The sequence below is a fragment of the Odontesthes bonariensis genome, chromosome 18 (assembly GCF_027942865.1).
Source record: "Odontesthes bonariensis isolate fOdoBon6 chromosome 18, fOdoBon6.hap1, whole genome shotgun sequence".
Lineage (NCBI taxonomy): Eukaryota > Metazoa > Chordata > Actinopteri > Atheriniformes > Atherinopsidae > Odontesthes > Odontesthes bonariensis.
Window position 1 is genome coordinate 16,915,317 of NC_134523.1, and position 25,990 is coordinate 16,941,306.

Sequence of the window (25,990 nt, forward strand, 5' to 3'; positions counted from 1 at the left end):
GACAAAAATGACATCACACAAACCCAGAAATTCCCTTTTAGTGTGATGTCTTAATGCACCTTTGTGCTTGACCAGCATGTTCAGAAGAAAAAGTGGCATAAAAGTTAACAAGTATAGACAATTAATTGTTATTTGTAATTATCTGTTTGGCTTTTATTTATCAACCAAAATGGAGCAAACTAAAGAGTTCAGTATCTCTCCCATAGTGCTGCTGACCGTAGCTATCAGTCTGCTGTCTTCTGGCCCGTCTTCTCGCCTTCGTTGTCTCCTTTAGCCTGAAGGATTTTGGGTATTTTATCAACACAGACAGACCTGTGTTTAGTCCTCCAAAAGCCATTGGAGCAGGTCAAATCCTGACGAATTAAAAGTTAGCTCAAACTGGAGAATCTGACATCAATAGTAAATTACTAAAACGCACAGACAACAGCTGGACAATCAAGAAGCACCAATAAAATCTTTTAGGGATGAAAAAATCCGTTGATTAGTCACTATTCTGGAAATTATTAAGGTTACATATGAGGGGCAAATGCTTGCTTTATCTATGCTGCCAAAATATCAGACCTTTTCCCCGTTTCATCAGAGTGTAAATTAACCTTTTGGGCTGGTCTGACAATTATTTAAGGGTGCCATATTCAATTAAAAAAATTTGGTAACTTTTAACAGATGAATTATAAATGAAGACAACAGTTATTACCACATTTATCGCATACAATCTAATGACAAAAACCCCAGAGAAATGTAAAAAAAAATACCTCGTCTGTTTTTCTCTTTAAGAAGCCATAATAGTGGAAAAATAAACCATTTGAGATCACTTATTGACTTTGCCCTCATGTTAATCAGTATTTATTTAAAAAAAGACACCTGAAAAATGATGACAAGCCTCATATAATAGCTTGTAAAAGAAAGGCAAACGAGGTCTAAAAGGAAGATGCAGGTAAATTCAGTAACCATTTAGTTGTGTTTGCCACAAAATCCTTTTTTATTTAGTTGTTGTGCAGATGTTTCCTTTTTTTACCCAAACTACACCATTGCTTTATTCTACTTAGCCATTCATTGTTAAACCAGTGAGCTCCTTGTTTTCCATTAATGCTGTTGGTTTTAATCAAATTTAAAAAATTGGAAAACTGGTTCGCTCATTATTGTAATTACTCTTTCTTTAATTAAATTCTGATGATTTGTGCAGTCCATGCAGAAAACCCTTATTGATATATATATATATATATATATATATATTAGCCTGCTGTTTATGATGATATTGATACTCTGAAACCATCTTTATATTTTTCATTCCTGTCATGTCTGAAGATTATAATAATTCTGGACTTCTATGTCAAGGTTTGGCCCACTTTTGTTACTTTCTGGCCTTTGTATTTGTGTTTTATAGCGGTGTGTTGCAGTTTGTGTCGCATTGTGTCAAACAGTCTTGAAAGTATATAAGTTTTTATTCTGCTGGTTAGTCTCTGGTTTAAGACAGCTGTTGGTTTTTCTGAAAATAGTCACACGAGCAACCTTTTTGTTTCTCCTGCTGTTGTCAGAAAGACGCTACTCTGCAAAGTTGTGCTTTTAAGTCAGAAATATGGCTTATAGTAATGGCTAATAATTTTTGACTGTGAGCAGAAGTTTGAACCTTTTCTTTAAACGAAATCCTGAAATAAAGATTTTTAGTCATTCTGAACCAAAGAAACCCTTTCCTTTAAATCTTGCACCAAGGATTTGTTTTGGATTGGCACGTCTGTTCACTGCTTTTAAGAATACTTGTGAAATTATGTCTCAAGCTCACTTTTTTAAGATTGTCGAGACCTGATCTTGCTTCAGGTTGTTTGACTTCATAGTTTTTCTCATTCGCTCGTGTAGTATTGGGGTGTTTAGAAAGTGTTTTCTGGAAAACGGTGCACTTGATCAGTAAAGTTGAGTGATCTTAAAATGAGCTTTTATTTTATTATGTCTTTCAAAAAGAACACATATGATAATATTTGATCATCTGGTGTTGGTGGAATATCATTCATAGTGACTGAATACAAACTCTCTGATAAATTACCCTTTTTCTGTCATTGCTATGAGTGAGCTTTTTTTTGTTTTTGCAATTTGTGAAGATTAACATTTGTAAAATTCTAAGCGTGCACGTCAGTGGTATAAACTCCAGCTCAGGTGCAAAACAAAATCTTGCTTGGTGGGAAAGTTGGTGGGAAAAAACATCCCAAAAGTTTGCATGCGAGGATGAATTCTCCCTGGATTGTTTGTTAAATGACCACCTCACAGTGACGTTTCAAGCACAAATGCTCCTCTTCCCAACGGCGTCTACTGCAAATAGGTCAGTTGAAAATAAATATGTGATGATGCTTTAACATCAGTACAGCGTTTCCTAATAAACAGTCCTAAAGTATAAGCAGTATGCACAAAACTAACATACAAAAATGGGATATGCGGTTCAAAATTCCCCTTTTAATGTATTGTAACACAGACCCAAATACTGGCATTTAGCAACTAAAGTGTCAACAAAAACATCTAAGTCTTACATCTTAAAAATACTTTTTGTTGGCTTTTACTATAGATCATAAGCTCAAAATGTTTCAGTTTTCGACTTCTGGGCAGACTTATTTGCAGTTTGTGCAGGTTTTGAACTTGATGGATGCATGTTAGTTTGGTTAATAAGAACTAGTTGGTACGTTTGAGCCCTTGTGATGTTGACAAATCCTGAAAAAACTGTCTCAGGTAGGCTTAGTTTCATGGGATTGTGCTATTGCAATAACGAGTCTAAAGCGCATTGCTTTTTAAAAAAAAATTTATTTCTAATTTACAATTTAACAGCATATAAAATAGTTGAAACATTGGTAAACATCTATGAGAGATTCAACAATGCATTACATGGTCTAATTGATTTTTAGAAAAAGCCCAGATGTGATTTGGAAGGATACTCAAATTTTGCTATACGTTTAATTCTGTTATTTAATTGTTGATGCACACAAACGAATAAGGAGAGCAAGAGTTAGTGTGTGAATTCATGAGTACTTTATGGACATATACACTCCCAAACCTACCAGAGAGCCAGCAGATTTACACAACAGTGGAGGTCTATTTCACAGAAAAATGACCACTGCTGTGATCTTCTTTGCTCTGTGAAGCTGAGGAGCTTTTGTTTGGGTAGTTCATTGGCCATCTAAGAAGAGACAATAGAAGGCTTTCTGTTTCACTACTGCTAGAAATGTGAGCTCTCTTAGCTGGTTGCAGATGTTCATTTCAAGACAGCGTTACCTTGAATTTGACAGAGTGGTGAGAGGTGCTCCCAGAGATTGGAAATCATTAGCTTGTGTGTTGGATTATCTTCCTCTTCCAAAGTAGACTGTGTTTTTGGTGCCCAAGAAACTCAGTTAAACAGTTAAACTTAACAGTTTTCTCTCTTTCCTCTAACAGCTGATTCCTCGCACAGACTCAACCTGTTGTACCTCGCCAACGATGTCATTCAGAACTGCAAAAGGAAAAATGCCATTGTTTATCGTACAGCATTTGCTGAGATTCTGTCAGACGCCTTCACGGTGGTCAAGTGAGTGTTTTGTCAAGATATCTGCTGCATTGACATGTTTGTTTCCTGCTCATTTGCCATTGAATTCATTTACTCAAAGATATGTCCGAGACATAAATAAAGAGCGTACATCTCTGGTGTCCTCCCTGTTTTTTTTATCTTGTTATGTCCTCTCCCGTTTTCCAGCCGTGAGGGCGACCCAAAGGTGGTTAAATCATTGGAGAGGATTCTGACCATCTGGGAGGAGAGGGATGTGTATTCAGGGACTCTCATTACAGAGCTCAGAGGCATCTTAGTCAAAGAGGATTCTCCACCTGTGGAGCAAAAAAGTGAGTGATGTTTTTATTTCTACATCACATGAAGTTACAATGTGTTGCTCTGTTAGCATTTTAGCTTTCTTCAACATGATCATTTGTGGCATTTGTGATAAATAAAGTTGTGTTTTGATGCCAAAATGGTTGCTCCAAATGTGCATGTGTACCATCATTGCTTTGCTATTTGGTGTGATGCTTAATTCTTAATCATACTTTCTAAAGCTCCTGTTGAGTCTAATGCGGAGCTACGGTCCAAGGTTGTCGCCGAGTTTGTGGTAAGAACGTGTTTAAATACACCTTTAACTCGCAACATATGGATTTCACACAGTCGTGGTCTTTGTTTCCTTCATTCAAATATTGTTTTCATCTGATATGACTGTCTTTTCCATCTGCTTCAGCCCCAGGCACTAATAGACCAGCTGTCCAAGTACAAGAAATCTCTGGAGGAGGTTGACCTCAGAGAAAAACAGCTGGCTACTATGAGGGTCGACATCTTCAGTTCCGACGCCCTGAGGAAACTCAAAGGTGACTGATTGATTCAGCCTTTTACTGCTGTGCTGTCTAACCTAGTGCAACACAGAGATAATGACATTGTAGTTTTCTCTTGCTCGTAATCCCGGCAAATTCATCCCCGCATGCTCGGTTCTTACAGATAAAGCTGGAGGAAAGAAGTTCTCCAAGGACTTTGAGGAGGGGAGTGCACAGCTTCAAGAGTTTGTAAAGTTCTTTGACAAACAAAGCAAAACAGGTCCTCCAGTCCTGGAGGCGCTCAGCAATGCAGATATCTTCTATGAGATGCAGTACAACGAGGTCAAGATTGTTGCTAATGTGAGTATCGGATGGCTTGAATGTCAGGTATTTGTTTTAAAAATGTCAGAAAAGGGTTAAAACACTTGAACGTATCCCCCTTTTATTTCTCAGCCTTGGAAGAAACTAAAAAGATTAAATGGTCAACATTTTAGAAGTTAAGCTTTCCTTTTTAGGTTATTGTCCTCGTGTTTATCAGTATGTATGTATTCTTTTTATAATTCTTGTCAGTTTAAATGTTGATGTGACAAATGGTTTGCATCGGGCACCGGAGGTAAAAACACTCATATGCTGCATCAAGTTTGAATGGGTCAGTTGTTGTTTTTTTTACAAACTTAATCCAAACTTGACTTGCGTGTGTTTTTCCAGCTACGCTCAGGTGAAACATAATTCTCGATTCACAGTGTTGCTGTTGTCAGTCGACCGTTTTTTCTCAGCCTCTTATTTGTTTGCCTGCTCATAACGTACAGAAAAACCCTTTCTGTGAGTGTATTTACGTAGATCCACATGAAAATCGTGTGCTCAAAGATGATTATGGAAGGCACACATGGTTGTGCATATCCACAGCAGAAAGAAGTTGGTATGCTGTGAAACATACATGTTAAATTGGTCTGCAGCGATATGACCAAACAGCTGCTTCGTACACTCCCATTGTTATGATGGTGTATTCAAACGATTTAGAAGGAATGGAGTCTTTCTCAGGGAAGGTGTTGCTTTTGTCAGCAAGAAAATGTCAAAGTACATTCCAGCTGTATTCTAACAGTGCAGCTCTACAGTAGTTGGAAGGGGCTGGAGTCTATCCCAGGTGTGATTGGGCGAGAGGCGGTGTGCACCCTGCACAGGTCGCCTCACAGAGACAAACGAGACACACAACCACGCACTCTCACTCCTGGAGACAATTTAGAGTCACCAGTTAGCCTGACATGCATATTTTTGGACTGATTCAGACACTGTGTCCAAATGCAAAACTGTTCTATCTGAAAATATTTGCCTCATTATGCGGCAAAGAAATTCAACAGACATGTCCATAGACTCTAAAGCAGCTGAAATCATGTACCGTGCAAGAATGGGAATGAGTGTGTGTAAGCTTTGACATTGAGTTTGCCCTAAAAGCATGTGGGATGCTGAAAGAAGAAAATTTGTGATCTCTTTAGGCTTACCAAACATTTGCTAACCGGGTGTCCCACCTCAAGCGTAAGCTGGACACCCTGAAGGCAACCTTACCTGACCTGGACGACTCGCCCATCCCCTCACCGTCAGCAGATGCACCATCTCCAACGGGCTCAGAGTCCCCTTTTCACGGCCTGGAATTGACCCACCTTGATCCAGATCTCGATGGATCTGCTATGGAAGACGATGCAGAGCCACCGGCCCCGAGCCCTCTGTCCACACCGGGAAGATCACCCAAAAACGCAGAGAATCTCGGGGAGAATGACAATTGTGAAGTGGAGGACATGGAGCTGTCTGAGGAAGAAGTAGACAGTGGTGGCATAATAGGTTTGTGTTTTTTTTTTTTCCTTGTATTTATGGCAATCTGGAGAGACTTTTACTTGCTCTGCAGGGCTTATCCACATCACTGCACACTGTAGTTGATATACACTTATATACTTTTATATTACACTTATACACTAATACACTTATATTGAATACGCACACTGAATAATAATAACTTATTATTCTGTTGTCACGTGGCAATAAAGTAATTGTGTGACCTAAAAATGACCCTTTTATGGATCATGTTTCAGCACTCTGTCTGATTTTACTTTAATATTTTTCACAGCCGTCGGGGATCAGATTAAGCCTGTGTCCACTCCAATCCGTGCACAAAACAAGCCATCAGCAGCCACAGAGCAGCCTGTCTTACAGGTTGCAACCCCCGCGGCCGCTCCCGCGGCTGCCCTGGAAAGCGTTGACGTGGGTAAAATCGGCTCCATCCTCAACAGTTTCAGCTCGGTCTCGAAGAACACAGGTGAGTGCATGTGGCTGTTCTGACACCACAATATTGAAATCTGAGCTGTTCTGATGTCATAATTATATATATCGATTAAATATCGCCTTGTAGTTGAATTGTGCTATACAAATAAAATTGCCTTGCCTATAAGTACTATCTTAACCTCACAGCCAAACCTCTTTGTGACATGGTGTGAAGGAACTTTGTAATGTGTAGTTGGGAACGTAATAGGCATGCAACATAGCGCTGAAGTCAGAAGAAGTCCTGCTCTGTCTTGCAGGACCTGTATCGGAGAGTCCTCCTGCAGCTGCCCCTGTTAGCTCCTCAGTGAAGCCTACACCTGATGTCCCTGTGGTCTCACATGATACCAGTTCGCTGGTCAACCTCCTCTCCAAGGTGGATGTTAGTCCTGCTGAGCTCCTCAGTGCTCTGTCCAAAGTCCAGGGCAAAAGCAGCCTTGAAGGTGAGAAAAAGGAGTCATTTTATGAGTTTGACAATTTTTTAAAAGTACATTAAAAGCAAATCAAAATGTCTTTTATGTGCACTTTCTTTTGTCGTGTAGGCATCACTTCTCTCCTGAGCAGCTCAGCTGCAAATGTTGCCACAGACTCCTCCAGTACAGGCAAGATTACTCCCTCATCCACATCTGCATCAGCAGTACCATCTCAGAGCCCATCTCCCTCCTATGTAGCACCTGTACCTTCCTTATCAAGTGCTACTCTACAGCAGAGCTCAAATACCCAAGCATCTCCCCAGACATCTAATAAAGCCTCTGCCCTGGTCCAAGCTCTCCACAGAGACATGGATTTGAGTACAGAGCCAGAACAGTCCTGTTCCACCTCAAGTTTAGAGTCTAAAATCCACAGTTTCCTGCAGGGGAACCCAGCTTTCAGTGCATTTGACCTGGGTTTTTCTGCAAATCCAACTCCTGCAGGGGATCATTTCAGTCCAGTACCTGGCACAGACGCACAGGATGGGACCCCTGTGCGGGATGAGGGTGGAGGGACCCCGACTCAAGACGAGATGATGGACAAGCCAGTGGTCGTGCCGTTTGCCCCTGCAACAAATCAGTTATCTGTTGGTGAAACTGTCAAAACAGCTCCTATGGCCTTCGAGAAACGCACTCAGCTAAACTCCAACAATCCCCAACAGCATGCTCGCTTGCAGCCAGGTGTGGCTCAGAATGGGCAGGCCTTCCAGCCGTACCAGTATGGCAAACAGGAGATGTCAGAGCGTGCGATTAATACTCCAGTTGCACATTACCAGCAGATTTCTGCACAACCTGGGGGGCATGTGCCTGGAGAAAGAGCTCCAGGCAGCGTCATTAACACACAGACAGTTGAGGGCCTTCAAGGCCCAAATGAAAGAAGTTGGTTTGGTAATAGTTACCCAGACGGGGGCCCTCGGCAGCCCAGCAGCTACACTGCGACGGGGCCTGGTTTGGCCAGAGAAAACAAGACATCAGGGCTTTACCCATATCCAGCAGGGCAAACCCAGGAACCACAATCGTTTGTCCGCCAGCACGGGGCTTCTGCAGCCCCTGCTTTCTTTGGAAACACCCTTCCTCCTGTCCCAAAGTTACCACCCCCCCCTCCTGTTTTTGACCTCCCACCATCTTTAACGAGTGAGAGGATGATGCCCCCACAGCACCCGCCGGGTCACAGCACAGACATGGGGGGAGGGATTGGGCCCAGACAGGACATTAGTGGCATTGTGGTTCGTGACCATCAGCACAAGTCTTTGGTGCCCCCGGATGAGCCGCTCTATGAGACTGACCCACATCAGCCACGACACCCTGAGTTTTTACACCCTCACCCAGAAGAGCTGCATTACCATGAGGACTTTGAGCCTTACCCCGAAGACTTACGCCCGCGTGATGCACGTTTTTTTCATGACGAGCCTTTCTACCCCCCCGATGATGCATTTCACAGACCAGGCAGTCCTCCACACCCCTACCCCAGAGTCCGAGGACGCCTCACTCCGCCACTTTCACCCTCAAATGACCCTTACTATCCACATGACTTCCAGCAGCAAAGCCCCCCTCCTTTGCAGTACACACCACGGCGACCACCACCTCATGAAATTCGCCATCCTGGTGTGCGGCCTCCACTTCGTCCTCCACTTCGTCCTCCACTTCGTCCTCCACTTCGGCATCCCCACCCAGTACCACACCAACACCCCAGAGGACCACCTCGTCCCCCATTCCCTCGTTTCCACGGCCCCGATCCAAGATTCAGAGGCAAACGTCCAGGTTTAAGAGGAGGGGGTCCGATGTTCCCCCCAAAAAGACCCTTTCTACCCCCCCGGTACTGACAGAACATTTAGCTTTGAGCGCCTAAAATCATGGCACAGACTGTAGCTATTCACTGAGTGTTGAGGTCCACACTGCCATGAGAAGCCTCTGAAAAGCTGTAAGTGAGAAAGTGGCAGAACAAGTTCAGGCCTCAGGGTGGGCTTCAGAGGACAGTCGTACTGAAGAAGCAACCGGGGGGAAACCGGCTGATGGAGAAGAATAAAGGACGTTTAAGGGGTTGAGGACAACCAGAGACAACAGCAAGAGACACAAAGACCCCGGAGCTGAAGCACGAAGACTGAAGAATAAAGAAAATAAGAGGTGGATATATGATTCACTTTTTGTGTTATTTGCTCCAGTATGAAGCGTTGCATCAAATATATAATTGAGCATCAGTTTAACAGGTTAGAGTGAGCGCATGAAATCCAGATGTGCACGCAGTCAAGTGTTATATAGTCATATAGTCGCAGACCGTTCCAAACACCCCCCCCCACCCCTAAATTCAAGTTGAAGATAGTTATTTTTGCTATGAAAGCAACAAAGAAAGTTCCTGCTGTTATTTAGTTTCACGCCGAGCAGTTTTAACTGCTTCTCTTCCAGATTTTGGTAAATATATCAGTTTAAATCCCACTTTTGGATAAGATAATCTGAGTGTATGTTATAGAGTTTCTGTTGGTTTTACAGTAACGTATCCGGTCAATCGTTTTTCATTGTCCCATTTGTGAAGCGCTGCTCTCCACCAGTGCGCAACATGCCTTCGGTGATAGTTTTACGTCTCGTCGAGCTCCTTTAAGGGCAACGTCACAAGTCTAGACGCATAGGGAGAGAGGCGTGAGTTGCTATTTTCAGCCTCCGACACCGATGCAGAAGACGTATATTTCTGGAGGAGATGAAGACGCTCGCCTTCAGTTTTATTTCCTTGTACTGACTAATAAAAATCTGAGTTTGAAAAATGTGTTGTTTATTTTCCTTCCTGCGATCCTTGGACTGCTGCACCACTGTCCTCAAACCATGAACGCTTGTTATCAGGGAAATGGGCTGAAACGTCATCAGCTTGAATACAGAATATATTTCAGAATTTAGTGATTTTTTTTTTTTTTTTAAATCAAATTGTCTTTTTTAACTTGAGGTAAACGTGTGTCAGAAGTCTGTTCCCAGACTAAAAGAGAAGCTGCCACATTTTTCCCAGAAGCTTCCAGTAGTTTCATGAGCAGATCAGTGAGGGGACGCGTTACGTGAATTTAAATATTGAGCATTGTTTTTTCAACATTTAGGTCCTTCTCATTCCTGCTAAGACAATGCAGGCATTTGTGAAGACGAGCAGATGTGACGGCTAAAGTCTGCTCTTTGAATAAAGTCACTTCATTTAACATTAGGTTTAGATATATGAAATATGATATATCGCTGCATATTTCCACCTGTGTCTAAGCCTCTTGTTTAGTTTTATTAGTCAGCATGTACAAGTTAGTTGTTGATGTTGGCTGAAGGAGACAGCAGAGAGTCCTATTGGCCCTGCTTTGTTATGCTTACCATAAAAAAACCACAGCTGGATGTGTCTTAAATTGGCCTTCAAACAAGCCCATACATTTTGAATTAATCTCAGCTGATTATGTTTTGAACCTGAAAGTATAAATCAACCCTGAAGCAGTCAAAAACTGATGTGCAGACTCTGAGCATCTTTCCTGCTTCCGCTTAAAATCCTTGGTATTGTGGTTATCATGTCTCCAATAGAGCATTTTATCTGATGGAAAAGGTCAGACGTGAGGGGTCAAACTGATTTAAAGCCAGAAACCACTTCTACACAAGATTTAACTGGTTTCAAACATCCCAGCGGCTGGAATTGATTAGGCAGTTGCAAAATGAACGGAGGTCCTACATGTTTTTTTTTTTTTTCAGCATTAATTAAACCTTCAAATTAATCATTTAAGGCGAAGTGGATTTTATAAACTGATGTGAGAGCCAATAGAAAAAAGCCTTATTTCCTACTATGCCAAAGAAAAGAGACTACTGATATGGTGAGAAATGATGAATGGCACACAGAGATGAAAAAATCTAAAACAAATATGCGTCAGATCAGATGGTTTGAAAGGAAAGTAGACTTGTAAGATTTTTTTATTTTTTATCTATCTGCGGAGGTAAAGCAGAGCGTGACTGGCCTGAATGTTCCTGTGAGGGTAGCTCGGGTGAGGCTGCCGTCGCCAGGTGTCAGCAGATCTTTCCAGGAGCTCTTTGGCTTTATTAGGATGCCACCTTGTTTAAAGAATGAGCAGCTACAGCGTCACAGATCATAAAACGGCTAATTGATTTTACCATAATTTACCTACCGTCATATTCTTGTGTTTGTTGCTCGGAGTCCTAAAGTGCGCCGTGTTTGCCATTTAACAGTTTTTGATTCATCGCTTTTAGAAAGTGACGATGCAGGTTACAACTCGCAAAATAAATATCTGCTTTCTCTGAATTTTAATGTTGCTGCTTCTTGTTACATCCCCTCCCTCCTTTCCTCCTGTTCTCCTCCTCAGGGATGCAGGGCCACTTTGAAGTGTCGGAAGTGATGGAAAACCTTCCCCACATGTGGACTGTTGGAGGTGTGTGTGTGTGAGTGCGCGCGCGCGCGCGTGCGTGTGTGTGTGTCTGTCGATGCTCTTTGAATCCCGCTCCGCTCCCGGTCATGGCTCTTCACGGTCCGTTATGAACGATGTGCGCCGGAGCAGCTGAGTAAGCTCGCACTTTAACACTTCAGAAACTACCCTAAGTGCCACCAGCAGGAAATAAAATAAAAACACAAAACAAAACAAAAAAAACAATCGATACAAACAGGGAGAAAATAAAGCGTTTGCAATTGTGTCTCTTTCTCTGTGGGTGTTTAGTGGTGTGTTTGAGAGGAAACGCAGGAAGGTTGGACAGAAAACTCCATGTAAGTAAGTAGTCAGGTTTCAGGCTTCTATCATTTTAATTATATACATCAGTTATGTTAGAATATCAGCAAAATTCACGTTTTGATGAAATAAAGAGTTCTATATCGTATGAAAATAAACATGACCCTGTTGTTTATTTATTTGAAGTATACAACAAGCCAATTCCTTGATGACCTGACAAAACAATTTACATCTATTATGTATGTTTCCATGCATCTGGAAAATGCCTTTGTGAACTTCCTTTTTGTCTCTCTATCTATCTATCTATCTATCTATCTATCTATCTATCTATCTATCTATTATATAGATGGATAGATAGATAATGTATTGAGTGGCATAAGCAGAAAATATTCCTCTGAAAAGGATCAGGCACAAGGACTGACCATGAGTGAAAAAGCAGCCAGAAGGAAGAAGACCATTTTAAAAGTTACAAAAAGTAAATATATAAAGAAATGAGGGGCGGATTAAAATTTTTACACGGTAATATACGTTACTAACTGGTGTTCTCTTTATAATACCCATAGCCACCATTACTTGTTTTTTTCTGGGGTTGGTCAAAAGGTTATTTTGAATCATTTATACGTATTCATTGAAGCAAATATGTCTGCTTTAAGGCACAAGTGGAAATATTTGCTAACAATATGTTAAGAGCATTAAATGACATACGGAAGTAATGCTTAAATAATGCAGGACTCATGATGCCATGATGCATAAATTAATGCAGGATGCATCATGAGTCCTGTTGCTCAGCATAAAAAAATGATGAAGTCACCATCCCCTTATGTGATTAGTTTACTCTTAATAGCATATTATTCCTTATTTATGCATAGTTCTGTAACTGTCCCTGGAGCCCAATGTTAAAAAAATAAATTGAATTAACTTTTTTTTTTTTAAAAATTCAAACGTGGCACTTTCACTGAAGAGGGCACCTGGTTCCCTTGTGACTAAACTTCAGATTGCAGACACATCTGGGCTCCTTTTGCTGCCTACAAAAGGTAGGCAAAGGTTATGCGGGCCAGAGGAAGCCCGCGGGTCAGCAGCCGGGCCTGACCTCAGTTACGGCAAGTGTTATATGGCTCCGCTTTGGCCCAAACTTCACGAGCTGGTCTTCACAACAAGCAGATTTAGGCCGTGTCTGGTGGATCTGAGGCTGAGGGTATGGCTGCCGCACTCCCATTGGGTCAACTCTGTTGTTCAAGGCTGAATGTGGGCCATTTTCCACGCACGGCATCCTTTATTACCTGTGAAATGGATGTGGGAATTGTTGTGCCCCATTTGTGCTCAGTCTCTGTAAGATCAGTGTCAGGCGTTATGAGTTTTCAGTTTGACCTTACAGTTACTGATTGAGAGGTGGCTTTTGATGTGGAAGGGTCGAATTGTGGCCCAGGCCTAGACCAGGATGCCCTCCTCAAAGACATTTTTAATCTCAATGAGTTTTTTTCCTGGTTGAATAAATGAACAATAGCTCCATGAATAAATACATTTGATACACAAGTAGCTGGATTCCTGTTACATAAAACTTATCTTTAGTTTGGAAGTAGAGCTGTGCCTGTTCTCGTTAAACCATGAGGCTGATATTTTAATCAAATTGGTCATCGGATGCACATTTAAAAGTGAATGCTGCTTCATGTTAAAAACTAACTAACAAGTATTACTTGGTGAGCTTTTACAGTGAATTAATCTCATAAAGCGAGACATAATCATGAATCATTTGACATATTTAATCATCATGACTCATACACTATTTAAGCCTTACCTCAGTATTTGAACCGTAATTTGAAGCAACAAACATCTTTTCACCCATTTTATGAAAATTAGGTTTAAGAATCCAATTAAAGCCTGAAATTAGTTTACATATAAACTGCCCAACAACAAACAACCAGCTTTAAGGGTAAAGATGCACTTCAATAATCTGTCAATTTCGCCTGTTGCCATCTTTTTTTTATTCAATTTCATCCCGTTATTTCATCGTGCTATTCCAGAGTTTGAGTATAGCTCATATTTACAAGGCTGAGGAGTTTTATTTTGCTTCACATTTCCCAAACACACAGGCTCTGAATAATCACATCAAGGCTGAAAGCACAAAAACACTTTTAAATCTACAGACGCATCTGTTTTTAAGTCAAACATCAATGGGTTTGCAGCTTGTCAGCCAGATGCTGTTGGTTATGAACTACCATCCATCGTGAAAATGACACAAATCACGTTCAAGGAGCCCTTATGCGATCCATTTACACCTGATCAACTCGAGAGGAATTGAGTCCTTGCTACACCTGCACTACAGGCTTATGGTGGCGTTGAGGGGCGGGAGGCAGATAGGATTTAGTGACTGATGGCAGATGGCAGTCTTAACATTGGAGACAAGCCGGAGAGATACTCTAACGTCGAAAATAAAGGAATTAATGGCGAGCCCGCAGAGAGATTTGCGCCCAAAGGGTTCCTTGAAATAATCGCTGTAATGTTTCTGCCGCTGTGAGAGCCGAGCAGGTCCAGATCGTGACTCCTTTGAAGTGCTGCCGTGTGCGCATGTCGGGTGTGTGCAGCCTGCTGTCATGTGGTCTCATTGTTTACATGCTGCCGAAATTTCAGAGAGGGCGTGTATATGTGTGTGTGTGTGTTGTAAAATCACATTTTAACGAACACAGCTATGAAAATACGGATTTTTTCCCCCCCTCCTCTCCTGATCAGAGTGGTTTTAATTTATCCCCGATGATGAGTTGAGTAGATGCCTTTCAGGACCGTGGCCAGCTCCACGGCGAGAACAAAAGGCGGATTTGAAGCACTTGATGTCAGGGATTGTCTGCTTTTTACCGTGCACGTGAAAAACGAAAATCCCTCAGAGGAAACACCTGCTGCCTTTAAAAAAAAAAAAATGTTTTACTCCTCTATTTCCGCTCCTTTAGCTTTTATTTTATACGTGTCGATGACCTAACATATGTTTTAATTTCGAGTGTGTGTTTCAGCAGCATTTTCACACCTGTGATTGTGTTTTAAGCCCCGGGCACACTAACATGGATATGAAATTGAATAAAAGGGGGAAAAAAGGAACTTACTTATCCCAAATGGAAATTATTTTATTGCAGGATTTGTTTCTTTTTTTTCCATTTCATGCAATCATTATAAGCTTTCATTATAAACCGTTTTTGCAGCTGGCAGGAAGGACCTCCTGTATCTTTCTGTGTTGCAGCGCAGCTGAAGAAGCCGAAAAGTGATCACACTGCTTTTTCAACACGATGTTATGAAGACGATGGTCAGTATTGTTCTTTACGTTCATCAATCTGTGCAGCATTCCTCTTTTTACAATCAGGTTTAGAGTCTCCTGATGAGTCCCCAGCACAGAGCCAGTCTTCTTTACCAGTTTGTTCAGTTTATTTCAGGCTCTGGCTCTGATGCTGCCGCCCCAACAGATGGTTGCAAAGCAGGCAGCACTCTCCACCACAGACTTGGAGAAGATGTGCAACATTTTGTTGCAGACATTGAAGGACCGTAGCTTCTTCAAGAAGTACATACAGTCTGTTATATATTTTTGTTTGGTGTATTGTGCAAATCAAACGTTTCCCTCTGTGTTTTCACCAGTCGTCCGCATGCAAACAGCATTTGTCAGAAATACAGAGATTGGTGCATGCCCACTGCTGCTTTGTGTCGTGAAAAGTGGTGCTTATATACCTGATTTTCATTTCCTTTTTCTGTAACATCCCATTAAGCAGTAACTCTACTCTGTCCACACAAACAAATCACAGCTGTCTTTCAGTCAATGCCTTTCTATGCTTTTAAGTTCAGCACACCTTCAGGTGAATGTAGGTGTGAATTTGACTGAAAACTTTGTCTATTGGAAGGACTGCGTTGTGTGTATCAATTGATGATTTGTTCCTGTCAGCTGATGTTTGCCGGGATGATCTCCAGCCGCTCAGGATGAGCGGATCAGAAAAATATTGATGGATGAATATGAATTGATACCAGTCCTACGAGAATATATGGAAATAATCATTTGTTAATGCTTAATTTTAAGCATTAAATGTTAAAAACACATGCTTTAGCCAGACATTCAGGACTGTACTTGATATGCCAGTTGTCTCCGAGGGTAAAGACCAGAATGCACCGTCGCCAAAAAAGTCCCTCTTTTTTATTTTCTATCATAACTCCGCCCCTGTCACCAGTGGCAGCTGACCACTCTAGGTCACATAACCCCATAACATTTCTTAATACCGTCACAAAAAAACTCTAACTTTTAGCTTCTCTTTGCAAGTACATCATGGCTCCTTTAGCAGTTCTTCTTCCCTGCTTTTGCATTATATTATATTGGCAGTATTTGTTAAACGGATGAGGAAAGATTAATGACTGAGGCTGAGAAATAACCTAACCTGTACGACCCACAATCCTGTCATTAAAGAGAGATGTTGCCTGAGAAGTCAAGTAGTTGGGTGTCCACACAGAAGTCTAAACTGATTTCTGAATATGGATGAAAAACATTTTATTTCATTATATTATTCATTCTAGCGTGGTACAAGCTATCATGTGTCTCATTGTGGAAGTTCAGGTCAAATCCCATTAAACTGAAAAACTATGCCACCTGCTGATGTAAACTGGCTGCTGGATTGTCTTTAAACTCATAAGGTATAACATATTGTGCTATTAGAATAATCCTAGGCTCATAATTAAAAAAATTATGGTTGCTCTGTTATTTTGAGGACATACTGTTCACATTTTCCAACTTGTTTATTTGAAACAGATAACTGCGACAGAGTGTTTCTTTTTATTTAGTCACTACAACCCATTATTTGAGTGTTAAAATGCACCTTTTTGGGCTTAAGGGGTTTATATAGAATTTATATAGAATTGGCTGTTCACACAAGAATGCTATTTTTGGATATACAGGGCCTCAAAAGCTATAGAAGCAGCGCATGAAGGGAGCACACATGGCAATAAAGTACAAACACGAGAGTGTGTCACGATGTAATGAATAAAAAATTAGCCAGGAGAATTTATTGAACCCCCACACACAAGAAAAATCGCGATTTGATCAAAAAAGATAAATCTTTGATCTTTTCCCTCTGTTGTCTCGGGGCTGGTAGTTTAGCGACGGTCCCTGGCAGCAGACATCACGGCTCAAACAGCCCAGGGGAGGGATGGAGCTGAGATGGACAGGGAGGGAGACACCGGCTTACGACGTCAAAGGAGTACAGACACACACGGAGAGAAGAGGACAGCCAGCCAGACTGCCAGTCCCCCCACGGTCTGCTGAAGGAAGTCTAAATATTCATCTGTCACAAGACTCTCTGTTTTGCCAAGCCAGTAAGAGATTTGTTTATTTTGTATATTTTTCTGACTACCAGATTTAATCAGGAAAAAAAAAAAAAATAATAATCTAAAATACGGAGCATCTGTCAGGAAAGAGTAGTGGAAAAAAACCAAATAGCAGATCTAAAAAAAGCACGCTCATGCCGAATAAAGGACCGTGGCTGGATGTTACTTGTGCTGTTTTAGGGGGCGTGCAGGCCTAACTTGTTACAGGATTCAGAGACGCTCCGACTGACAAATGAACTGAGTAACTGAGGTTTAATAACTAAATAACAGCGGGGGAAGGAAGAAGACAGGCATCCACCGATCGCTCCGATTCTTTTCCACGACCAGCACCACAGGTACCTGCCTTCCAACTCTTTGTTGTTTTGTGTTTCTGGTCAAAATGTGTGAAATCGCGTCCAGGTCATTGTTGTTGTCACCGATGTCTTGACAAAGGGAGCGCAGGTCTCCAGCTGTGCTGACTGACACACTGTCATGTTTCTGCTGGGGCTCGAACATAGGCGGCCGAGGCATGAATTTACAGAAAGGAAATGTTTTGTTCAGGCAACTGTGATTAAAACAAAACACGCGTCTTTTTAATAATAAAAAAAAATTCATTTCAATGTGAGGCGAAGACCGTTTGTGTTTGCTCTGCTGCTGTGAATCGTGGTTATTGGTCCATAACATCCATGTGACCCCAAAAAGATATGACAGTTATAATTTTTGATGATTGGTTTATGTAAGTTAATGTTTTGTGCCTTCAGTTGTCAAAATCGTCGTTAAAATCCAATGCGTGCAGTCCAATCGAGAGCAGGATCCCTTTTTTTTCCAACTATTCGTGTAAAATTAGTAGTTTCCGTGGCTGTCACAACCTACGAGACCTAAATAGTATGTTTGTAGTGGTCTCAGGTTACTTTGTAAGCATTTTCAACACAGTAATCTAAAAAGAAATCAAACTGTTTTATGTTTCACTGTAAAACCTGTGCCACGGCCTACAAATGTGCCACAGTATTAGGACCAGTATTTCTGAAAGGATGTACAAACCATTATTTCAGCCACCCATTCCAAGCGAATGCTCCCATCTGCACTTCCATTCCCGGCCTCCTGTTTGCACCTCCTGTGCAGTGTGAATTTACGCCTGCAGGCCTGCTCCTGCTGACCGCCTCCACTCTGTGTGTGTGTGTGTGTGTGTGTGTGTGTGTGTGTTATGATTCCTCTCCAGACTTCTCAATGAAGGAGCCTGACGCAATCAAGCTCTTCATCGGGCAGATACCCCGAAACCTGGAGGAGAAGGACTTGAAGCCCATCTTTGAGCAGTTTGGCAAGATCTATGAGTTGACGGTGATTAAGGATAAATATACGGGGATGCACAAAGGTAAGCAGGGTGCTTGGGAGGCCACTATGGAGGGAAATATTGTTGAGGTTGTGAGAGCAAATCATGAGATCACAAGAGTTTCTCTTCTGTACTTTCCAGCTGTGATTGGATTTCCTGTAAATATGATTTAGGTTAAACGACTTCTCATTGAGCTGTTGTCCCTTTGGACCATTTTCAAAGGCCCACGTGAGGCCAAACACCCAATGAGGCATTGATCCAGAGGGGAAGTGGGATTGCAGTTGGCTCAGAGTTGATATATTTCAACCGGTTGTAGATTCTGTTGAATAGTTTTGCTTTATTAATAGAAAGCGTCTCTCTGACAATGTACGTAGGTTAAGCGAACACAAATACCTTTGTTGGATTGGTCAAACATATTCAACGGTAGAAACATGAATAAACTCAATGGCATTGTCTTATTTTCATGACTTTACTAATACCTTCCTGTAGCTGACCATGCAATGAAAATAAAGACAAAATTGACTTAAAATGAGTTGATCATGCCATGAAAATTGATTTAAATGAGAGTGTATTTGAGGTTTTATTTATTCGTCAGACAAATTCACGCTGAATCCAGGAAGTGCTCCTACACAAAAAACATATTTGAAGATAAGACCATATGTTGCAGCGCTACCATGTTGAGTTTTCATGCCACAGTGCTGTGTTACTTTTTTGGTGTCCTGACTGAGGGCTGAAGGAGCAGCTCCAACTCTTCATTTCTAGAGAGCTTTCTAAACTCAAGTGCACTCAAAGTGCTTTGCACAGCAAAAGCCTGATACATGGTGATAAAACAAAATGTGAAAGATTAGCAGCACCTATGAAAGCAATTTGCAAAAAGCAGTAAAATTCTCCTGCTTTGAAGACCAATATACTTTTATCTTTGACCATTCACTTTGTTTACTTGCTGCAGAAAATGATTAACTGTACAATGGCAATAGAAAATGTGGTTTAACACGCACATAAAATGTTCATCTCAAGGTGCTACTTAAGACAATAATTCGGCAGAATGTTCCTCGTAGCCGGTGTCTTTTAACCCAAATAAGAAATCACCCAAAGGTCAAAATCTAAAAGTGAAAATCACAAAATCACAGACCACAAGGGTAAATGTCAGCGAATAAGCGCTCTTCATTTACATAAAGGCAGTTGTCCAAGCCAATCCTAAAAATAACATTTAATCAGTCAAAAATGGGTTTCATATGGTGATATCAATCAATTTGAAAGCATTTCTGCCTTCCACTTCTGCTCCTCTCCATCTCACGCTGAGCAGGCTTCTCATATTTTGGAAGAAAACTAAGAAGAAAAAAAATCGCTTGACAGATGGACTGAAGCTGGGGAAGCGATCTAAGCTAAACAATGATCCTTACTGTCATTTCTAATGCAAATCTGAGCAAGGAAAACAAAAGGCTTTTAAAAAATCCACAAAAACCATCAGTCATCGGGGAGACGTGCGGGCCAGGTGGTATCAGTCCTCTAACACCTATAACACCTATTCTGCATATATTTACATATTCATGATTTGAGGGAGCCTTAAAGGTTAATGAAGGCCTTTCTCTATTATGTGGGACTGCATACATTTTGCTTGAACAGAGTGGTATTAAATACTCATTCAGACTGCTTGTGTTGCCAGATATTATGATTTAATAATCTCACAGATCTCAGGTGGTGCCTGGAGGAACTATATAATCATTTTTCGGGGCATTTTTTTGTAAACACACTCTGACCTGGATTTGTTCCCGCTAAGACTCTTGCTATGCGGTATGCAGCATCCATACGCTTATATTTGCAGATCGTTTACCTCCTGTTTTTTTCCAGGATGTGCCTTCCTCACGTATTGTGCACGCGAGTCTGCCCTCAAAGCCCAGAATGCACTGCACGAGCAGAAGACCCTACCAGGGGTAAGTGTGTGTCACTGTGTTTTTGAGTCCTCATCAGCTCGCATAGAGAACAGAGTGAGTGGAGTCCGAACACAAATAGATGTGGACACAATAGACTACTAACCAAGTTTGACATGTTGGGTTGACTTCCCCCTTTAGCTGATATGCTCTAATAAAGGTCAGAAGCTGCTCCCCCTCTTATGTTTCATATGTGATGCATCCAGACATATTCATCCAGTTCAGGCATGAGTCATCTTGCTTACATGTCACGGGTCGAGAGGGACGGCTATGACGCTCACTGCTGGAGCGATTTTGCCAGCTCTTATTCTCGTCGATCTTTCTCTTCCTTTCTGCGTCCCCCCCTCTTCCCCCTCCCCCGTCTCTCCCTCTGAATTCTAATCAAAGTTAAACCTAGCTTTATTAGCATAGCCAGGCAGCAGGTGTGCTGCCAAATGACATTTCCAGAGCTAAATATGACATGACAGCCGCGTCTCTATAATAACCGTCTATAAGGGAGACAAGGCGACAAGGCAAGGAATTACTGAGACAGAGTGTGCTCCCAGACTTGCTGCTGCTTCCTCTTTTGCTAACAAGGCGCTACCCCTGTTTCCTTTTGATTATTTTTGTTCAAATCTACATCATTCACTTCACCATTTTTTTTTTCTTCTCCCACTCCTGAATGTCAGCTCATGACTGTAGTTTTTGAGGGAAAAGAGGGGAAGGGGGTGTACAATGTGGGGCTGCAACTAAAAGATTATTTTCAGTATCAGTTAATTGCTCAGTTTGAAAATAGCAAACCAGCCTGGAACAATATCACAAAATGAATGATAATGCCGACAAATAGCTTGATTTGTCCTTCCAACAAAACTTAAGAGGAAAAGGGCCTAAAAACCTACATGAGTGAATCAGTGAACACATTTGAGAAGCTGCACGACAATTCTCTCTCAGACGTGTAAAATAACTGCGTTTCTTATGCCCTATGTAAACAGCATAACTTTGAGTTTTACATTCAGCACTAAGTATGACTTGCTGCAAAGTATATACAGGGATTTTTCCTCTATTTTTGTACATTTTATAGACACACAACAATTTAATGATTGAAAAAAATATCCTAAAGCCGACAGGAGGATCAGAAATCACATTTCAAGAAGCTTGAACTCTTTTATTGGAAATGATTTTATTATTTAGGTTACTGACATTTCATTTTCTGACAGTCAAATTTCAACACTCGAAGACTCTTGTATTGGCAGGCAAGAGGCAACCGGGGGCTGCTATTAGGATGGCGACAAAAGAAATCCTTTTGTTAGCGTGACAGTAGAGTAACCTTTCTGACCCCTCGTAGGGGATCAGCAGGGCCCGATGCCCAAACTAAAGCCCTCTCCCCCCCTGTGCTTCTACTCTACTCGGCTGTCCTTCTGACAACCTCTTACCTCTAAGCCATGTGAACAAGCTAAACCCTTCTGTGTTTTGCCAATCCTTCCCTGCACCCTCCCTTGCCAAAGGAGGGGGGAAAAAAGGCTGAAAACCGTCTTATTAGCTCCGTACACGCCCACAAGGACAAGATCTGCTTCCCACCCCTGCCACCAGCTGTGGTGTAATTGTCATGTAATTGCACCTGCGCTGCCAAAGAATAATTAACTTTGGCATCTTGTGGTCAGGGTGATACAAAAGGAATAACATGATAGCAATTATAGGACTGAGAGGAGAGGGCCTAAATGAAAGCACACCTTAATGTGGAGAGAGCTGAAAGACGTCATTAACAGTCTGCTTTTTTCTTAAGCATTTCTGGGTGGAAAGAGTCACTCATATTGCTCTTTTGTCTCTGCTAACAATGGAAAAGAAGGAAGACGGTGAAATAAAAAGAAGTAAGGCAGGGGACGAACAGATGGTTGTATCGGAGTGGCACCTGGTTTTGTGTTTAATTTCAGGTGAGAGTATCTGTCTCTAAGAGGAGGAGGAGTGTCAAAAGCAGCTGAAAGAAAGTGAGAGTGTTGGAGTTGGGAGGGAGAGAGGGGAAAGAGGCACGGGCAGTGAAGCAGATTCATGCTGAATGTGGAAATGGAGGTTTCTTCCTGAGCTGTGTTCATTCTGTTCTACTTATACTCCTTTCCCTTCTGTTATCGCTTCATCCCTATTCTGTCTCAGGCCATTTGTCTGGCCTGGTCAGCTGTCGGAAGACTCATGAAGATGGTAACATTCACATTATGCCACATTAAATTAGAGCGTTACACAAAGCAGAATCTAGAAAGGAGCTACAACCCAGAGCTGGCTAGTAGAGCTGAAGTGAATTTACATTGTTAATGAGGTTTTTACAATCCAATCACCTTTGAAAACATCTGCAAAAAAATCAAAAAATCTTTGATTTCTGTATCTAATATGTGTATATTTCCTGGTTTGCTGAGGCATTTGTGACAGAACACAGATTATATTGGGGAGCTTTAAAGTGTTTGTCAGACAAAACATTTTGAGATGGCTCCGGGAACAATTAATTGATCAAGTAGCCAAACAATGAATTAAAAGAAATGAAGGAAGAAAAGTCTGATATTTTATGACGTAAGCTTGTTTGCTTCCAGAGTTAGATGAAAAGATCAATAAAGCTCTTGTGTTTGTTCTTCAAATGCAGACCTGCTGCCAGCAACAGGCTAACGTAGCTTTGCATAAAGACTCAGAGTTTGGTCTCGCTGCACTCGTTTCAGTGTCGTATTTGATGCATATTTAGAAGATGTGAATAAAAAAAGGTGAATGTGCAAAATGGTTTATACGTGCGCTTTTAGGCGTTTCTTTTCCCCTGTTTTGAAGAACACTTGATGCGCTTTTGGGGGGAATGGAAACAACTTTGTAAATTATGTCTGACCTGGGGAAAGATAAAGACGATGTGAGTCACCAGCTGTTTCCAGTCTGAGCTTTCTTCTTTTTTGTCTTCCGGATGTCCACCGCAGTTGTTTTTTACCTCCTCTGAGGTTTGTTCCTCATTAGGAAGACTACTTTTTCTTAAACCGTATCACAGTTACCTTCAATGTAACTCGCATCGCCACCCTCTGAGGACATGAAACAGCCCAGTTTATTCTCTTCAAACCAGTCAATGGAAATGTGTCTACTAATTTGCATTTTTTTTTTGTTGCTTTTCAAAGGATTGTTTCAAATTTGATATGCTGGTGAATGGGGACCTGTCTTGCCTTTAAAGCCCACATGAACATGTTTCTTTTTTGTTTAAGGCAGACGACAACGCCTCACTCTTTGTTTGAAACCGAATACCTAAATTTGATAGTGAGAAATTTGGAAAGTAGCTCGGTGTGTGAATTTGTTGTATATTTTCATGCTCAGCGGGGGCGGCGAGGGCAGGTGTTCACACTGACGCGTCTTAATGACGGGTGTGTGCGTTTGTGTGTGGGTGTGCGTGACTGTCTGTTTGCTTTTGTGCGCACGTGTTTCAGTGGAGAGTACACATCCGAATGCATGGATGGAAGTTCCAGGGTTTATTATGAGCTTCTCTCGGGTTTCTTCATTCACAATATGCAGCGTAAGGCTGAAATTTGTGCCTCTGTGTTGAGCTGCCCATACGAGAGGAAAGAGGCCTCTTTGAGTGGAACATCTGACTAAGCCTGACATTTACTCAGACATGGGGAAGACAGAGCAGACAGAGGGGTTTTATCAATGGTCAGAAAAAAAAACTAAATATAGTGCAGGCTTTTTACGCAGGATAACAGATAGGAAGCTGTAATGCAGGATGTTGTAATCTGTGCCCTTAATGTCTGAGCAAACAGCCAACCGTTGCAGCTTGACGTAAACTAGTATTGCAAACTCATTCAACCGCTGCGTTTTTATGATAAAAGCTGGAAGAACTGCTATTTTTAGGATTGCATAAGTCAAAAACCATGACTCACTGAGGGCTAAAGCTTGCTATTATAATGTGAACGTGTGACCTGCAACATGATCTGACAATGAAGACAGAGTCGTGCCTTCATACGTAACCTATATCTTAACGTCAGTGAGATGTGGATGATGATGATAGCAATTAACGCGCCTCAGAGCGAGTGCGTTCACTTGATGAATCTGCGCGGAGTTAAGTGTGCATTCATGCGTCGATTCATTTACATATGCATGCATATCAATGTGCCACGGGGACGACGCAGGACAGGCGGCGCTGACTGACAACAAAAAAAGGGCTCGTCCTCTGTACGTCGCTCTGCGGCGCCTGTAATGATGAATGCAGATTGTATCTACAGAGGTGGTAAAAGGGTGTGAATTAGACAGGAATTGAATAAGTGAAGGGTGGGGGCAGTGATGAGGAGGAGGGGGAAAAGAATGAAAGTTTGACATAATGGAAAGTGGGTGGCGTGGGGGGGCGGAGGGGGGCTGGAGGTGCATTGAGGCAGTGTGTTTATCAGCTTAAATACAGACATCTGTTACCAACAAATAGTGTGTTTTTTGGGGGCTGGGAAGTGTGACAAAAAACTCCTCAGGCACTTTGAACTTTGCAGGACTAGCCACCAAAAGAACACGCACACACACGGAGAGCATGAGAGTTAAAGTGTCTAAATCGTGCACAAATTAAAAGAAAGTAGGACACACAGAAATCTGTACGTGATGCAGTTCTTTCCCCCCCTTTGCTACTCTGAATCGAGTCAAACAACACTTGACATGAATATTTAACAGTTAGAAGAGATGAGACAATTGAGAGTCAACTTGAGTGTTGTTAGAAATTTACTCTTTGATTTTCAGGTTCTTCACTTTGAGGGATTTTGTTGGCTGTATGACAAAACGGCTGAATGTCAGCTTCAAGAGCTGTCAGCTTCTTTGTAACACCGGACAAGCTATTGAACCCTTTAAGACTGGAGACAGCACAGGGAAGCAGCTTTGACTCTAAATACTTGGACATTGATTAAATATTATTGAACTGTACCGGCGTTGTGCTGTCCATCTCTTTGTGTTTGATTGATTTAGCGACAGGCAGGAGAAGGTTGAGTTTCTCTCCACTTCGGTGTGCCTGCCTGCTCATGTGTGTGCGCATCTGTGTGTGCATCCACGTGTGGAAACATTAACAGACCGCAGTTGTGCATCTCCGCTTTGTTCCAACTCTTTGTGTGATTTCACAATCCGGTGCATCTTTTCGTCTTGTGTTTTTCCCCTTATTTAAACATTTTTAACTGTCTTTTTGGTTATGAATACACCAAATTCCGTCCGTGCCCCCCCCCCCCTTGGGTTGAAATCACAAGTGCATCTCAGCGTTAAGACGAGGCGACGAGGAGGCGGATGGAGAAGCAAGGGAGCAAAAGCAGCAGCAGAGATGGGAGAGGAACAGAGCAGGGAGTGGAGGGGGGGGGGGGGGGGGGCGGTTAGTGGCAGGTTGATTACGGTCGCAGGTCTCGTTGCCTGGAGACGGCGGGGACGAGGGATGCCAGGTTGCTAAGCGACCAGCACGATGCAATGACCAGCGCTGTGTGATGGAGCGGAGGGGAGGTGAAGATGGAAAATTGTCTTTGTGTCCCCCACCCACCCTCCACCTCCTCGCCCCACCCAGCTACCCCTCCCTGCTCCTCCTCCCCCACCCGCTACCCCTCCAGCTCTGCTTCCCCGCTGTAAATGTTCTTGAAAGAGCAGGGGTGATGGTGATATGTTTATCATTCAGAGCGGCTGCTTTTTAGGGCAGACAAACAGAATGGA

The 25,990-nt window shown here is 42.0% G+C and overlaps 1 protein-coding gene across 13 annotated transcripts in view; it reads left to right on the forward strand.

Moving 5' to 3' along the window:
• The window catches only part of celf3a (cugbp, Elav-like family member 3a), a 54,836-nt gene that overhangs the window by 3,675 nt on the left and 25,171 nt on the right, over nt 1-25,990 (forward strand). For 3 of the 13 annotated variants that reach the window (XR_012767063.1, XM_075449270.1, XM_075449271.1), the window contains exons 1-6: nt 8,906-9,206; nt 11,405-11,799; nt 14,950-15,050; nt 16,873-17,092; nt 18,303-18,455; nt 20,265-20,347. Coding sequence is in view for 5 of the 13 variants with exons in the window: in XM_075449270.1 (XP_075305385.1) it covers nt 15,039-15,050; nt 16,873-17,092; nt 18,303-18,455; nt 20,265-20,347 (468 nt within the window). In the remaining 8 variants the exon portion in view is untranslated. Of the gene's footprint in view, nt 1-3,411; nt 3,542-3,706; nt 3,850-4,056; nt 4,110-4,232; nt 4,360-4,486; nt 4,663-5,795; nt 6,139-6,421; nt 6,611-6,872; nt 7,056-7,154; nt 9,207-11,404; nt 11,863-14,949; nt 17,440-18,302; nt 18,456-20,264; nt 20,348-25,990 lie in introns of those variants that run through there. The other 10 variants (XR_012767059.1, XR_012767058.1, XR_012767057.1 and 7 more) reach the window with 10 other exon arrangements.